The sequence below is a fragment of the Triplophysa dalaica genome, chromosome 4 (assembly GCF_015846415.1).
Source record: "Triplophysa dalaica isolate WHDGS20190420 chromosome 4, ASM1584641v1, whole genome shotgun sequence".
In the NCBI taxonomy this organism is placed as follows: Eukaryota; Metazoa; Chordata; class Actinopteri; order Cypriniformes; family Nemacheilidae; genus Triplophysa; species Triplophysa dalaica.
In genome coordinates this window covers 21,575,661-21,593,290 of record NC_079545.1, presented here as the reverse complement: position 1 = coordinate 21,593,290, position 17,630 = coordinate 21,575,661, and the positions used below count along the sequence as shown (strand labels likewise).

The window sequence follows — 17,630 nt, the reverse complement described above, 5'->3', positions numbered from 1 at the left end:
TAATGAAAGGGTTTGACTTCATTGATCTCGGTTTCATTCAGATTAGTAGTTAGAGTGAACTCATTTTCTCATTCAAATAAGAAGGCGTGCAAAGACGGAAAAAGACAAAAAGTGGCAGAATGAGATGAGATTTACTGAATCGATCATATTCTCCTGTCATGCATAACGAGTTTATTGTGACAGACGATCTGAGAAGTGCACGGCTATGAAAAAACATACCGAAGTCCCCTTTTTATAGTTACATATACATATACATTTTCCCGCCTGTGTGTGTCATGAACCCATGATCTTGGGATTGCTACCAGTTGAGCCAACAGAGAAGAAAGACAGGCAAAAAGAACAAAGTTCTCCATGTGAAACGAACACACACACACTAAAAGATTTGTCACCACTTTCATGTAAACTGGCTTGCTTATTGATCTGGGGTTGCTTTATAATCAGCATGTCGATGAATGCCTCGCCGAGCAGAAATCTATGGGAAACTGGGCCATTAGGGAAAGCACAGCTATTAAAAACTCCGACAGAGATTTTGAAAGCGAAAAGCAGTCAATCATCAAAGAAGTGACAGAGAGGGGAAATGGAAGGCATGCTGTGCCATCATTCTTGTTAACGATCACAAAAATGCAGAATGCAGTGCCGCGAAACCTTGATCAGATCAGCCATGAAAGCTTGGGAGGTAACAGCAAATAATGGCTGCATCTGAATCCTGAGAGATGCAACGTATTTACATTTACTTCCTGCTGTGATGTTTTCCAAACTAAAGTGACAGACAAGAAAATGTGAGTAGCAAGGTAAGGCAATCAAGAGCAAACAATCCAGATCAAGTTTTGAAGTCACAAAAGTTTTCCCACTGTGCAACCTTTACTTCCACTAATCTGAAATACCATTTTGCCGTTGATTTTAAAGGACACTACCTTACACAATTAAGGTTAAGAATGCTGCATTTTCCACATACAATGCATGTTTGTATCTCCTCTTTGAACCTCCTCTCTGAAACATGCAATTTTTTACAAAGTTCATCACTCTGAAAAGCAAGGTGTGTTATGATTAGCCAGTTAACCAGTGCATGGTGATTGGTAGAATACTGCAAGCGTGTGATGGAAATGTAACGCCTCTTACATCAGGTTCCAAAGCAATTGTACTGACAGGTATGCCCACATTTCTTGCGTTTACATTTGGCCGGTCTTATATCCCGCAATGACGTACATTTGTGGGGATGTGGCTACAAGAGGCGTTTCAGCCAGTTCTGGGTGAGCATTCGCTTACCGAATGCATCTTTTGTTCCGACACTTTCATTTTTGCTATTTTATGTGTATTATACATGCATGGGCAACTTATAAGACACAAAAGACACAGAAAAACACGTATCCGCGCCATATGACCCCTTTAACTAAAGACATGAAAGTTGTCGTTAAAGTGACCCAAAAATTCTGTCATCATTTAATCACACTCTTGTCATTCTGCGTGACTTTCTTCCACAGAACACAAAAAAATATATTTTGAAGAATATTGGTATTCGAAAAATGGTGGAACCCATTCACTTCCCATGGACAGAAAACCAATGCAAGTCAATGAGTACAGATGTTGTTTGGTTACCAGGATTTTTTAAAACACCTTCTTTTGTGTTCTGCAGAAGAAAGAAAGTCATACAGGTTTGAAATGACAAGAGGATGAATACATTGACAGAATTTTCGTTTTTGGGTGAACTATCACTTTAATTCACTTAAATGCTTCTTTTTCAAACATTAGTCAGGTCAAAAAGCAGCAAACACAACCATTATTTTAAAGTTTACATTTGATGTTATTTTAGCCTCAAACGTCACGCCCATGGAAAAACTTTCACACATTCACTTCAGACACCGGTCTGATATCGCAAGGAAATTTCCATTCCCCTAATCATGTTTGAAAACGAAAGTTGACTGTTTCCTTTCCTTACTGTCATATGGGTTTTTGGGTGGTCCTTGGTTCCCACACCTTGGAAACAAGACTACATTTGACCTAACAACAAGTTTACAGGGGGATTGTCCCTGTAATAAGTGCACTGTAAGTCGCTTTGGATAAAAGCGTCTGCCAAATGACTTAATGTACATGTAAAACAACCCAGAATTTAGTGTTTGACACATGCTATTAAAGTGCAATCTTAACAAATAGTGTCAGGTTTTTATAATTGTAAGAAATTACTATTTCAAAACCGAACACATGCAGAGCAAACTCCAGAGGCAAATTATTAAAAACGGCGGATTTAGAGACTCAGTCGACTGAAAACCTTAAACTTTTCCATGTGTGGTAGATGTTTGCTGTTTCCTGTTGTGTTCTCGATTCTCCAAATGATCTAAATTAGTCATCTTACACAAACTCAGCACAGACACAACATTGAAATTTAACTCTAGACTAACCCCAGACTTCTGAGACAATGACAATTTAAAGGGATAGTTCACCCAAAAATGAAAATTCTGTTATGAATACTCACTCTCTAGTTATTCCAACCCTGTGTACATTTCTTTGTTCTGTTGAATACAAAGAAAGCTATTTGGAAGTTAGCAGCTGAAATTTCTGGTGCATTTTCTTGTTCAACCAAACAAAGAAATGTATTCAGGTTTGGAACAACTAAAGGTTGTCTAATTCATGAAAGAATTTTCCTTTTTGGGTGAACTATCCCTTTTACATCACTGACCTAGATACACAAAATGTAACAATTGAAATCTGTACTTAATATGAGAAAAACAATTCAGGAGGTCTTCTTCAACTGGCGCAGGCTTATGGATGTATAAAATGTAAGTGCTTTAGAGTAGAGAGAGGAAAGGACAAATGAAGCTCAATAAATCAAGAATATATAAAGAAAAGAGCCTTCATAAAGAATAACCAGGTAGCCGTGGAAGGTTCAGGGGTTTGGACATTAGCAAAAGAGGAGAGAAGTTAATGAAAGACACCTGACATTTTATCCGAGTGACTAAATCACTACTTTCACTCTCTAATTACACAGAGAAAGAATTAGTGCTTTAAGTAATGAGTACAGAGGGAAATAAATGGAGTGTGAAGCACAAGTGTGTGTGTGTGTGCGTGTGTGGACAGAAATACTGGAAAAAGTACAACGATTAAAGGGAGGGGTTGGGAACGCCCTCAAACAGATATACTTTGCACCTGAACACAGAACCCATATTTCGCACAGTACCACCATGTAGCTTTTTATTAATGGGTTCTGCCAAGAAATGAAATGTGCTAGTTAAAAATGTTGGCATGTTTTTTTCTGTACAGTAGGGAATCCAACATTTTAACTAATAAAGCCGTTACGTTCACCCTCCTGTCAATCATATAAAATCTTGTGAATTAATTCACATAGCTTGGCTGACAACAGAATGGCATTTGGATTATTTGGATTATAGAGTCCTACTTTCATTCATATATGCAGAAGATCCAGTTCTGCTTTTACGGAGACCATATGAAAAGCAAGCAGAACTCTGACATGATAAAGGTCAGTGGTTCTCAACTCTGGCCTGCGAGATCCATTCGTAACTCTGATAAAACACAGGGAGAGGCTAATCAGTGACTTCAGGAACAGACACGTTTAACTTAATGTTGGGCTGCGCAGACTGTTTGGCATATGGCATTAAAGTACCGCAAGAGCGATTCAAATGTGTACCAAGCAATCTGCACTTGAATCGTTATCCTGGTACTTAAATGTCATACGCTGATAGATTTGCGCAGCACTTTCCTTGTAAAGAGTTCACCCCAATATTAAAATATAGCCAGCATTTATTCAACCTAAAAACCTGTACATGAATCATTCTGTGAAAAACAAAAGAAGATGATTTGTGTCCATACAATGGAAGTCAAGGGGTCCCCAATATTGCTTATTCTTCAAAATATCTTCTTTTGTGTTCTTCAGAAGAATGAAAGTCCTACAGGGTTGGAATAAGGAAGGAGCCCTTTAACTCCTGTGTGCAAAACAAGTCTCTTTCAGGTCTTACTAGGGGTCTCTTACATATTTTCATGTCCATTCCTCTCCCAACCACGTTAGGGCCTCATTCAGAAAAAAGAAACTGTTCTCTCCACTCGCAAATAAAATGATATCTTTCCATTTCTGCTGTGCCCTCTCCCTCATCGTTTTTAAAGGCTCTTTCTAATGTTTTCTTTAGAATGGAGAGAAAACATAACGATGAATGAATGAGGAAGCTTTTATCTAATGTGAGCCCCCAAACAAACCTTAGTTGGTCGAGATATCATTATGCCTGTGTAACCACTGTACTAATTCACCTGAATTTGTGTGATTCAGAGGATAAAAGCATCTGTGTAAATGGGAAGGTGTATGCTGTTTTTCATTTAAATACTTTTCCTTTAATGCGCATTTATTTTTATATTGCTGTACAATCAGAATTTTCTAGATTAACTGTATACAAGGAAAGTACTGATCATCAAATGCTGAGGTGTTATGCAACCTTTACTGAGGGAGCACCAGTGGCTGTTCTTACTCCTGCAGGATGCAGGATTTTGATTATCAATACATAATCAAAGTTTTCTTCTTTTCAAAGTTTTCAAAATTCACAAAACAATCTGATAAACATGCTTTAATGGCCATTTTACTTTTGGCTAAATCATTGTTCTTTTTCTCTCATCATCATTATGTTGGTTTTAAAAATAGATGTGGAGGAGGAAATGTCTCTGTGTGAGTGTTGGCAGGTAGTGATCATCTAATATCATGTCAACTTTGGTTTGATTTTAACCTATTCCAATGCATATGTGTCTATTCATACATTAAATGAATGTGTGAGTCTGCGTACATTTTTCCTTGAGATAATATCAAGCTCTGGCTATGGTCTGTCAACTTGGATTTTCTGAACTTCTTTTGAAGACTGTGACTGTTTCTCTGTGTGGAAGGAGCTCACTACAACTGCTCAGAAAAGGTTGCACTCTCTATTTAGAAGCGTGACATGCTGAGCACTCATGTTTGGCTGTGTGATTCTGCCAGGAACAATGTTACAAAATGTTACAAAAAGGTGATGCCATTTAAGAACCATTTTGGTCTGTTTACTCAAAGGTTCTCACAGGACCCATTTCTCACTTTTTTATCAAAATCTCTAAAAAAACACCTTTCCACTTGAGAGAACCTTTTCTGTAACAGAATGTTTCTGCATGTTAAAGGTTCTTTATGGAATCATTAAGCAAAAATTGTTATACGGCATCGTGAAGCGCCACTTTTTACAGAGTGAAAGTCAGAAGATTAAAACCACAGTGTAGGCTTGATCATGATACACTCATGCTTCACGATGCCATAGAAAAATATTTTTTGTCTAAATGGTTCCATGAAGAATCAGAGAAAGGTTCTTTGTGAAGTTCTTGAGGTTCCAAAAAAATTCTTGAGATTATAAAAAGGTAAGAAAGAGAACCTTTGACTGAATGGTTCTTTGTGGAACCAAAAATGGTTATTCTATGGCATTGCTGTGAAGAACCTTTTAAGCACCTTTATTTTTAAGTATTTTGGCTGAAACATTCCATAGAGCATCTTTAACATTTGGAGAACCTTTCTGGTGAAAAGAAGGTTCCAGTGAAACAAGATTCTTCACACTGTGAAGGAAAGAAATGATTCTCTTAAAAGCCTTTGAGTGAGTGGTTCTTTGGGGAAACAAAAAAAATATTTTATGGCATTGCGTTGGGTCAAAAAGGGATGAAACAAGCTGTTAAATTAAATTAACGCAAAAAATGATTCAGATTTGACCCAAGAATAGGCTAAAACCACCTAGCATTTTTGGTTGAAACAACCCAACGTTTAGGTTTGTCCCTTTTTGACCTAACACTGAATTGAAAATAACACAGCATTTTTCGAGTAAATAAATGAATCTATAATGACATTCGACAGTCATAATTTCTGAACAATTATCGCTGTTTGTGCCAACACTGATCATTCATTCGCATTAATATGGAAACATTAATATGAAATCACATTAATAACATGCAAAACATAGGTCAAACCTGTAACACAGGACTCTGGTCAAAGTTGTAGGCACTGGGTCGTCCCTCTATTGTTGAGAAGGCCACATTTCCACCAGCTAGTGGAGAGATGTCACTAAACTCGTCTGTGCAGAGGGCCGTCCTCTCATTATCTCCTGGTCGTATGAAGCCTTTGTTGTCCCTCTCATAAGTCTTGCGACAGGAAGCGCTGTAGTATTGGTACGGTTGCCATGGTCCATTCTCTTCTGTACGCTTGTAGATTGCAAAGCTCTCCGGTCGGCTGGAGTAGAATTTTAAACGGACATATGTGATCTCGAAGGCCTTGCCTTGGGGAAAAATAATGTTTTTAAAATATATATATTTTTCTTGAAAGTATTGAAAGTTGTAATAAAACCAAAATTGCAGAGATGTATACAAAATTAAATCTTCTGCTGCAGAGATCCCACAAAAATCTATAATTAAAGCATCTACAAATAAAGTACACAGAATACCCTGTACACTGAGCTCGGGTAAGATTTACATCTGCGTCCCTTCATCTTTTATGGTTTTAAACATCACATACTAATCTGATTGTGTTTACTTCTGCTATTCATGACATATTTGTTTATTTGTATAAGAAATATAAATAAAACATCTTGGTAGGGCTGTTGTGTAAAAGATGACAAGAAATATGATTTGATTTTTTTCTTTTTGCCTGTCTTAGCCATTATGAATATACTAATTCAGAAAAACAACACGTCAGCAAAAAATATAAACAAATGTTGAGTGGAACTGAAAGAGGGGGCAAAGAGAGGAAATCAGTATATATTATTTATTCATATATTATTATTGTCTGTATATTAAAGGTGCCTGGTTTATGACTGAATAACTGAAATAAATCAAACTCATTGTCATAGAGATTATCATGACTTGTATATTCCTATTTTAAATGTGACAAATCATTCAGTTATTTGGTTTATTCAAATATATACTATTTGTCCTGAATATTATCTTTTTTAAGCCACAGCAGTGATATCTTGTTGTTACAATCAAATCAGAGCTGACCTCTTATGGTCTTGGTCTCTTGACTTGCAAAAAGCTGTTTACAACTAAAAAATATCTCCTTAAATAATCCATTTTCTTTTCAGCTCAGTCTGTCTTCAAACATGGACCATGTCGGTTGCCATGTTGAAATCATTTAAACATCATTAGATCTCAGCATGAAAGAAGATTATCTTGGCTGGAGAAAAGAGGAGAAGGAAATAGAGCGAAATGAGAAAGAAAAGCTCAAAATTTGAGGTGGTCTAAATCTCTAATCATAATGAATGAACTTGCAGTCTGGAACAAAACGCTGAATTACTGAGTTGGACTTGAATTTGAAAATGCACATGTGTAAATGTACTGTGGTGTATTCATCACACACAGGTTTAATACGTGCATGTTTACTTTATACAGTGAACTTCCGCCAGCTGTTGTGCTTGTTTGTCTAAAAAGAACGAGTAGACTAGACTTATCTGTATATATATATGTGGGTGTGTTTTGTCTGAACTCGATCAAACTAAACCAGATTTACAGTAATATTTATGTGAAACGCATAGCTGAGCGTAAACACCATATCAAAATCATCTATCATGCTGTAAGCTTTACGATTGACACAATGTGTGAGGCGGTTGTGTTTCCTACGACATCTAGTAAATGGTATTTCAAAGTGTTTGTAATTTGCATAGTTTTTGATGTCCTGTTTAGGTATTTAGCTGCAACCATCTGTATCTCATATTGTTTTTTTGAACATCTTTGAATAAAGGCCACAATGGAAACCAGATGTGGAAACATTCCTTAAAGTATGTGTATGTGGGTGTTTGTGTATGTTTACATGTGTGTGTATGGGATAGCCCTGACCTGCCACTGGACTCTGCTGCTTTCTGTGTTTGTCTTATTCTTTAAAATGTTTTCTGTACCACCCCCAAAGATGCCTCCACTGTGTGTATATGTCTGTGTAGGCCTCCCTTGGATGTATTCTGTTTGGTTAAGAAACATGAAAAGGGGCTTTTATTGACACCCAACTGCAACCCATGTCTGAACCAAAGCAAAAAGCATATTAGACAGATGCAATTTTGGTGTCCAAATATTCAGCTCTGTTTATTAGTATTTTAAAACATAATTTTCTTTCTTTCTTATTATGTTGATCCAAAACAAATATAGGATGTACATCCGGGAAGTTCTTAATACTGCGATAAATGTGTTGATTTTTTTACTATGTTTTTTTTACCTTTTCCGCCCTGAGAGAAAACTGGCTGAATGGTCATCCATAGTAGTTATATAATAAATATACTTTAAAAAAGGCTAAACCGTAAATGTTTTACATACTGTCATGTTGACATTTATCTTTGCTTTTTTCTTATATTATCAAACACATTCACCCACTCAGATTGTTCCAAACTTGTATAAATTTCTTTGTTCTGCTGAACACAGAGAACGATAGAACGAAGAATGTCAGATCTCATGGCCCATTGACCTACAGTATATATTAACCAACTATTGCAGTAAACAGAGAATGAGAACTGACATTCTTCAAAATATCTTGCTGTGTGTTCAGCAGAACAAAGACATTTATGCAGGTCACATGCTATCACTTTAAGTTGAACATTTGCAACCGCTTCAGAAAATCGAATCGAAATGGAGCAAGCACAGCACATACACGTACTTGTACTCAGTTCTAGTCAAGACAGTTTTGTTGAGCAACCAATGGCTTTGAATGTTTTTTAAACAATGGCATAAGCGTAAGCGGAAATGTTCAGAAGAAGCTGTTTTGTATTGGACGCTGTGTGTCAAACATCTGCTCACAATGTGGTGTTTCAAAGTGCTCTCCTGAGGAGATGTCTTGTCATCTACTGTCTAAAATTATTTTTAATGATATATGTTGAGACATCCCTGTTGTAATCATTTGTCTGTTTGTTCGGCTGTATCAATGAAAAGAAAACAAACTGACCAAAATATAAACATGTAGGCCTATACTTTGAGCTGGTCAAATTTTTGATCTTAAAAATAGTCACATTCTTAGAGATATACTTAAAGGAAATTGCTTATTGCCATTCACAGTTTATGCTTCCACCATAAAGTAATGAAACTACATCAGCAAAAGGTGAGATATTTGAGTGATCTGATCAGACAGGACACAGCTGTTCTCATTTACAGTCAGCACAAAGTTCATGTCTAAGAAATCTATCCTGACAAGCAAGATTATCTCTGCCCACTTGTGTTCAGAGAGAGTACCAGGCAGATTGATATTTAAGCACAGGAAAACGTTTAAAATATGTTTAAACATGTATGGGTTTAAAGGTAGGATACGTAAAAGACTCGTATTTAGATTCATGTTTGCTGACAGTTTTCTTTAATAGGACATGTTCCTATTAAAATGCATTTTGTATTTAGCAAATGTTGGGTAAAGCACTTGATCTGGTGCAAAAAAGAGCTAAAAAATATGAAAATGACACATCTATTTCAAATACTATTCATTCATCACTGAATTTATACTCAAATTTAAAAGCGCTTAATACGCTTGAATGTACTGAAGTCACTTTGAAAAACAGCATCTGCCAAATGCATAATTTTAAACATAGAAAAATAACCGCTCTGCCCTTAATATTAAAAATATCACATTCCAAACATGATACTTATTCTGCACACCTAATTCCGCCAACCAACTATTTTTTTGTTTATCCATGCAAATCTGTTTGAACTCAGACAAACTAACACCGTGTCTGCCGGATGAGGCATGACACGAGACAACGCTTGTTCTAATGGGATTTTCGTGGCGCATCCAGTGTGACAAAATTTACCATTATATTCTTATCTATATATTATTTTTATGTCTTTATATATTTATAATATGTCTTTTTTCGTGTCGCATCGTACCGGTCATGTCCGGTGTAGAAAGGCTAAATTCTAAAAATATTTTTAGACACATTCATTGGCATGCCTTTAATATCAATATTAAAATTATTTTATGTTCAATTTAAATGTCTTACCAAGATGCAGAGTGATATTGACTGAATTAGGATACTGAACTCCATAGAACATAGACTGGCTCTGCCACCAGGTGTGCTCTTCATCTATGTGGAAGTCCGTCAGGTAAGTGGCATTGTGGTTCAGTTCCGAGTCGAAGGCGTCACAGTGGTGACAAGATTGCGTGGAGCCCGTCTGCATACAATAATCCTCGGGCGGGATGCCACACACGTTGGAAACAATCACGGAACGATTAAAGCCTGCGTTCTCGAATTTAGGCAGGCAGCGGTTCATGTTGCCCTGCTCATCATAACAAGAGTCCATTCCAGCAAGAACAGAGGACAAGGTGATAGAAAGCAGAAGAAGAAACGAAAGCACGATGTGGAGTTCGTAGGAATTCATCATTCTGAGCAAAGGAGTTACAACAGAAAGAAACTTCAGAAGAACAAAGCACGTCTAGCAAATAATCAGACCCACATGCTACAGAGCAAAGCTTTAGAGGAAGTTCAGTGGTTCAGTGTGAAACTTCAAAGGCATGCATATAAAAGTGTGTGATATTCCAATCTTAATGGAATGTATACAGAAGCGCACATTTTGCCAAATACAGAGACAATTTTATACAAAATAAGTTTGCATGCAGCTGAATGCACCAAATGGTTTCACACAACATACAATATGCATTAACCTATTAATATGCATGCACACATACATTCAACTAAACAGGAAAGGTAAAAAAAAACGCCATCATCCTGAGCAAGTTGACTCCTTTGTGCATTATTTGTCTTTCACTTGGGTTTGAACAAATCCTCTATTCAGCCTTGGACACAAACTCTCTCTCTCAAAAGCATTCTCAGGCTGTTGGAGAAGAGGGTGGAGAGAGAAGTAGAGGGGAGTTGGGGGTCGACCAATATTTTGCTAAAAAAAGAGGGAGGGGCTAAAGGCATGAAAGAAGAAAAAAATAAAAGTTTGGGAGAATTTGGAAGACAACCTCTTTTCTAAGGTGAGACAGGAATATAAGTTAATAGATGTCAGATAAACTTCCTTAAAAGTCCAGTCAGAAATATCTAGCGGCTAATTGCAACCAACCGCTCACTCCATCCCTCCCCTCCCTTTTGAATCACTATGACTAGGGAATTACATGCAATGTAGATATAAATAGCTTATTCTTGGGTAATAAAAACATAACGCTGTATTGTGTAAGCACTTTATACACCTATGAAGACATAGCTATGTATATTATGTTGCATTTCTATTAATAGATCATCCCAAAATTTACACACTGGAGCTTTAAATTGATAGTTCGCCCAAAATATAATATTTTGTTGTCATTTACTCATCCTGTTGTCATTTCAAACCTGTATGAATTCCTCTGCTCTGTAGAATACCAAAGAAGATATTTGAAGAATGTTGTTAACTGGATCCCATTCACTTGCATTGGTTTTGTGTCCATAATATAGAAGTGAATGGGGGCCAGTGCTGTTTGGTTACCTTCTTTCTACAAAATATTTTATTTTGTGTTCTGCTGAGGAAAGATGGTCATACAGGTTTGAAATGACAGGAGGGTGAGTAAATGATGACAGGATTTTTCTTTTTGGATGACGCTTCAAACAACTGGAATCGTGGGAACCCATTTTTCACATAGTGTAGCAGTAGATTAATATTTAACTTGATTTAATTCAATGCAAATTATAGCACTTCTCCCTTCAGCAAACAAGTCGACAGTCACACAGTGTTTGTGGTAAATAACAACATAACTATTAATTTCAGCTCGGTTTGATTGTGCGTGCCCTGTTGAGAAAATGCAATCTCAAGAAGTAACAAAATTATTTGTTTAACAAATGCAGTTTGTAAAGAGAATGGGAAATGTGAAGTGTTTGATTATCATTTTTAAACACCGTAGGAGAAGAGCTGGTGTCACACAGAAATGCAATCATTACAGAGCAACAAAATGAAAATGTGAAAAATGTGTACTCATGACATTGCTTTTCATTGGCGGGTCTGTGATTAGATAGTGATTTCATTTTGTGGAACGATTTCTGCACCGGTTATATTGAAATGCACTGCAAAAGACAGCATCATTCGGAGATGTGCAATTACGTGTCAAATGTACTTGCCAAGTGCAAAGCATTACACATGCAATATACCCAAATGGGTGGATTTTATTTGAAGGTGTGAATTATGATGTGAAATCAGCAATTATTGTTCTAAAGGGATATCACAAAACATTTACTAAAGCGATAAGTGGTTTACAGAGAAATTATCACAGTTTTGCCTTTCCTTGTAGCATTTCCCGTACATCGCTTATGAAATGCAATGGAACGGGTGTATTGTTTTTAACATTGTTCCTCTGCATAAAGACTGACCTCCATACTTGAAGGTCCACATTTGAAGCTGAATTGGTAAACAGGCATCTAATTGGCTTTGTGTCCAAGTGTTCAGGGTGCACTCTGGCGGCTTTATAGAAATGTGCTGCCGGGCAGCTCCTCAGAGCCAGGACTGCTGTAAAAACGGCCCGTCATTATTTTATCAAGACGAATGAGCACACTACACACTGCGGACCCTCTAAACATTTGTGGGAGAGAATAGTGCGGGGGTAGAGGACCGTATTCATTTATTATTGGGTAGACAGAGACTCTCTTATTACAAAGAGTTTTAACAGGCATCAATTGTAATTAAATTAAACCGGTCCTTGTTAGTATAGAGCGCATATGTGAGGACAGCAGCATGTACAACTATTTCAGAATTCACATTTACAGATTTAAAGGAATACAACACAAAAAAGATATTTTGAAAAATGTTGGTAACCAAAAACTGCTGGTTCCCATTGACTTGTATTGGTTTTGTGTCAATACAATAGCAGTCAATGGAGACCAACAGTTTTCTGTTACCAACATTTTTCTAAATATCTTCTTTTGTGTTCTGAAGAAGGAAGAAAGTCATAGGTTTAAAACGACAAGCAGGCATCTAAATAATGCATGTATAATTTTGGGTGACCAATCCCTTTAACATAGTCAGACTTTTACCATGTCACCAACTTCGAAATTTACAAACGTATATGTCGCGAGGAAGGCGTGACGAGAGCTGCTGGTGGCGTGAGGGATAATGGAAATCAGCTGTGCGCGCACCGGTCCTGCATCTCCCACGGAGGAGTTCGGGAGCATAAAAGGACAGATCGTCAGGACTACCGGCGAGAGAGGACCGGGCCCGGACCCGGACCCGGACCCGGACCCGGACCCGGACATATGTTTTAAGTTTGTCTGTATGTTCGTCATTTTACTTCCGTGTTATTGTTTGTTTGTTTTGATTAAACTTTATTTAAATGTTCACCGGTTCTCGCCTCCTTCCTTCCTTTTACTGAACTGTATTACATTGGTGGCGAAACCTGGGAGGAAGGAGAGACATGCTGTCGAAGAGCCCTCGCCGCCGTGCAGCCTCGCGGTTCTGGATGAGATCGGACTCTGGACACGTGACGTCCCTTCAGCGGCTAAAATAAGATTATAAGTCAGTGAGTTGTCTGTGGAAAAGCTGCATCTCTAGACATTTTGTGATGTTGCACGTTGAGGTTGGAAGTTCATTCCACAGCAGGAGTGCAGTCAGTCGGAAGGTTTTAGGTGACCACTACCACACTGTGATAGCACCACCAGGAGCCTTCCATTCATTGTTGGGGAAGCTTTAACATTTGAAGATTGTTCGGATAAGAGGGTGCAGACTCAGACGTGCACCCTGGATCTGGCCCTACAGATATTTCATCCTTATGCATTCTTCTCCTCGCTCTCATCTCTCTCTGTCTAAATCAGCCACTGCTTGATTAAGTGAGGGAATTATAAAAGGCTTCATTAGAAAGTTATTTCACTTTCTAAATACGCAGTCACATTTCGCCTAAGCTGCTGCTCACTGACTTTGATTTAAGCATACATAACATGAGATCATGAAAATTAAATTTCATGAAGTGTGTAATGTTGACTTGTTTTAAAGTAAGCAGTCTGCCAAGTTGTAAATCCGAATGTGAACGAATAACAAAGTTATTGGCTTACAAGTCTGACCTAGTCCTTATCGCGAACTGTAGTGGATTTACTTCACTACATATAGTCCCCGCCTACGATTTGCTAGGACTGCCCGCGAGAACGTCTTGGTTACGTATGTAACCTCAGTTCCCTGATGGAGGGAACGAGACGTTGTGTCGAGAACGACAGATGGGGTTCGCCCTTGAGAACCAATCAACTCTGACTACTATAGAAAAGGCCAATGAAATTTGGCGAATGCAATTTGCATGCCGGGCTCCGCCCCCGGAAATCCGGTATAAAAGGAGGCCGGCGTGCAGCATTCACTTACCTTTGTTCTGAAGAGCCTGAGACCTCTCAAACTGCAGCAGAATACGATACGTGTTCGTGGCATAAGGGACACAACGTCTCGTTCCCTCCATCAGGGAACTGAGGTTACATACGTAACCAAGACGTTCCCTTTCTGTCGGTCTCTCGACGTTGTGTCGAGAACGACAGATGGGGTTGCCTATGGAAAACGCCACAACGCTGTATCGCGTCACAATCTCTAGCGAAGCGACGGTAACAAGCCTGGGCGTGTCATCTCGAAGCTTTCGTGAGACTGTAACCTTCCAGTGTGGTGGTCGGGGGGTTCCAGAGCTTTCTTGGAGAAAGATGGGTACAGCCCTGACCGGTAACTTTCACGGACGGGGCCTTAGCTCTCTATAGGCGAGAGGCCATCCAGATCAGTTTACACCGGGTAAGCGCGACTCTTAATCAGAGAAGCGCTACAGAGGCCACCTCCTACCCGTGGGGAGGAATATGGTGGATATAGGTATGGTCTCGTCCTTGGAGGAGAACGCATGGAACGTGCGGACTGAGTAGTTAACCGCGAGGTGGAGGCCCACCTGGGGAAGCTCATGGGTTACCAGGAGTGGGAACCATTCTCATGAGGATACATCAGACGGAACAGCCCACGGAGGGGGTGTTACAGACGTCCGGTAGCACTAGGTCCGGTTAGAGCTATCTGTGATAGCTCACATGGTATCCCGGCCTAAGGGGGAAGGCTGCTCTGCCCAGCCAGCCCCCAGGGGGTGCTTGTTTGGTGATGGATGGAATGCCTATTCTTAACCAGTGTCTGGGTAAGAAGGGAGGCTGGTGAGGTACCAGTTTCTTAGCGATGTGTTCGGGTAAGAAGAAAAGGTAAATAGCACACTGACCCAACCTGTTAGAGGGTGGAAAGGTGCTTTCGCAGGCATACGCCCCCCCGGATGCCAGTCCTACATGACGCCACGCAGGACGTGGGCTGACACCGGGTTTACGCGAAGGTTGTTAACCCTTGCGAAGGTGTTTGGGCATAGCCCAACCCGCAGCTCTACAGATGTCTGCTAGAGAGGCGCTTCTGCCAGTGTCCAGGAGGTGGCTAAACTCCGTGTGGAGTGAGCCCTCACTGCCAATGGGCATGGGAGATTCTGAGATCGGAATGCCGTCGTAACGGCGTCCACGACCCAGTGCGCCAGCCTCTGTTTGGAGACAGCCTTCCCCTTCTGCTGTCCTCCAACAGACACGGAGCTGGTCAGAGCTTCAGAGCTCTGCGTGCGGTCCAGTACGTACTGGACACAACACTAATCGGGTTGGGTCTTCCTCCCCTATGGGGAGCGCCTGCAAGTTCACCACTTGGCCCCGGAGGGAGTAGTGGGAACTTCTTGGGCACGCATCCGGGCCTGGGTCTCAAGATAACGTGAGAGTTTCCAGGGCCGAGTTTAAGGCAATCCAGGGACACGGAGGATGCTCGGTGGTCCCCTACCCTCTTGAAGAAGTGAGCGCCGTCAGGAGGGCCGTCTTACTCTATGAGGAAGATCGGAACCTCCGAGGGGCTCTTTGGGGGGCCCTGAGGCTCCCCAGGACCACTTAGGGTCCCAAGAGGGTATGGAGCGGAGATGAGGCGGATTCCGCCCTCTCGCTGCTTAGGAACCTGGTGACCAGGTCGTGTTGCCCTAGAAACTTTCCACCGACTGAGTCGTGATGAGTGGCAATAGCGACTACATACACTTTCAGTGTGGAAGGGAGATGTTAGTCTCCAGTCTCGTGAGGAGGGGAACACAATCCTGATCAAGCACCTCAGTGGGTCTTTCTCGTTGAGAAAGACACCAGGACGAGAAGAGGCACCGTCTAGAGGCGTGTAACCGCCTAGTAGATGGGGCCCTAGCCTGGGTGATGGTCTCAGCCGTATAGGGGGAGTAGCCATCTTAGGATCTTCTCGTCCCGTCTAGAGACCAGACATGGGTGTTCCAGAGGTCTGATCTGGGATGCCAGAACGTGTCCTTCCCCTGAGAGAGCAGGTCCTCTGTCAGGGGAATGGTTCAGGGGGAGTCGCTGTCCAGAGCATCGGCTCTGAGGCCAAGTGCGGTTAGACCGGTGTGGTGTAACCAATAACACTTGGTGCTCCTGCTCCCTGACCTTGCACAGAGTCTGTACAAGAAGGCTCCTGGGGGGGGGAAGGTGTGCTTCCGCCCATCCCGCGGCCAGCTGTGCGCAAGGATATCCGTGCCGAGGGCAGGGACTATCAAGCGGGCAAATGGTGGTGTTACGGGAGGTGAACAGGTTTTACCTGGGCCTACCCGAACAGCGTCCAAATGAGCTGGACTGCACGGGGGTGGAGTCGCCACTCTCCACGAGGCATAAACTGGCGAGAAAGCACGTCGGCTGTCTAGTTCAGTTTGCCCGGGGTGTGTGGCCTGCAGGGAACGAGTCACCTGTTGACTCCACCGGAGGAGGCGTCGAGCAAGTTGTGTTTAGCTGCTGTGTGCGAACGCCACCCTGACGATCTGTATTCGCTACAGCTATAGTGCTGTCCTCGGAACAGCACGTGCATGTCTCGCACGAGAGGCCGTAGCCTGCTCAGTGCAAGTAGCATAGCCCACAACTCTTGGCAATTGATATGCCAGCGCAGGCGGGGGTTCGTCCAACACCCCACCTGCGTGCCCGTTGCACACTACACCGCACCCCTGCAGGGAGACTTCAGTCGTCACCACGACCTGCCTCATAACCTGCTCAGAGGGACCTGAGTCCGTCGAAAAAGTCATAAAGACTAGGGGTTATGGTGCGTCGGCAGCAGGGCGGCATCACCATGCGCCTGCTGCCGGTGTGCCACGCTCTCCTCGGAACTCGACTCTGAAACCAGTGTTGGAGCGGTGTCATGTGCATCAACTCGAGGGGTATTAGCCCGCGAGGACGCCATGTGTCCCAGGAGCCTCTGAATTGTTTCAGGGGGACCGCTGTCTGCCAAAAATGTTCATTTCAGACAGTTCAACACTGGTTGGGCACAACTGCGGACAGGTATGCCGACATGGTGACAGAGCTGAGTTCCATACCGAGAAAGAGGACGCTCTGCACTGGGGAGAGCTTGCCCCTCTCTTGGTTGACCTGGAGTCCCAATCGACCTAGGTGCCGGAGCACCAGGTCCCTTTGTGTACATAACAGATCTCGCGAGTGTGCCAAGATAGGCCAGTCGCTGAGATAGTTTAGTACCCGCTCGCCTTCCTCCTCTCAGGGAGAAAGGGCGGTCAGGGACAGACCGAAAGGGAGGACTCTGTACTGATATGCCCGCCTCTCGCACGCGAACCGTGGGAACGGCCGGTGTCGAGGAGGATCGAGACATGAAAGTAAGCGTCCTTCAGGTCGATTGCCACGAACCAATCCTGACACCTCATAGATGTC

General features: G+C 41.4%; 1 protein-coding gene across 1 annotated transcript in view; it reads right to left on the bottom strand.

Annotated features, from left to right (window-relative positions):
- The window catches only part of lamc3 (laminin, gamma 3), a 121,560-nt gene that overhangs the window by 60,222 nt on the left and 43,708 nt on the right, over nucleotides 1-17,630 (bottom strand). Inside the window, exons 2-3 of the mRNA XM_056746751.1 lie at nucleotides 9,954-10,336; nucleotides 5,968-6,272 (exon numbers count right to left, since the gene is read on the bottom strand). Of these exons, the coding sequence (XP_056602729.1) occupies nucleotides 5,968-6,272; nucleotides 9,954-10,335 (687 nt within the window). The 5' untranslated portion in view covers nucleotide 10,336. The remainder of the gene's footprint in view (nucleotides 1-5,967; nucleotides 6,273-9,953; nucleotides 10,337-17,630) is intronic.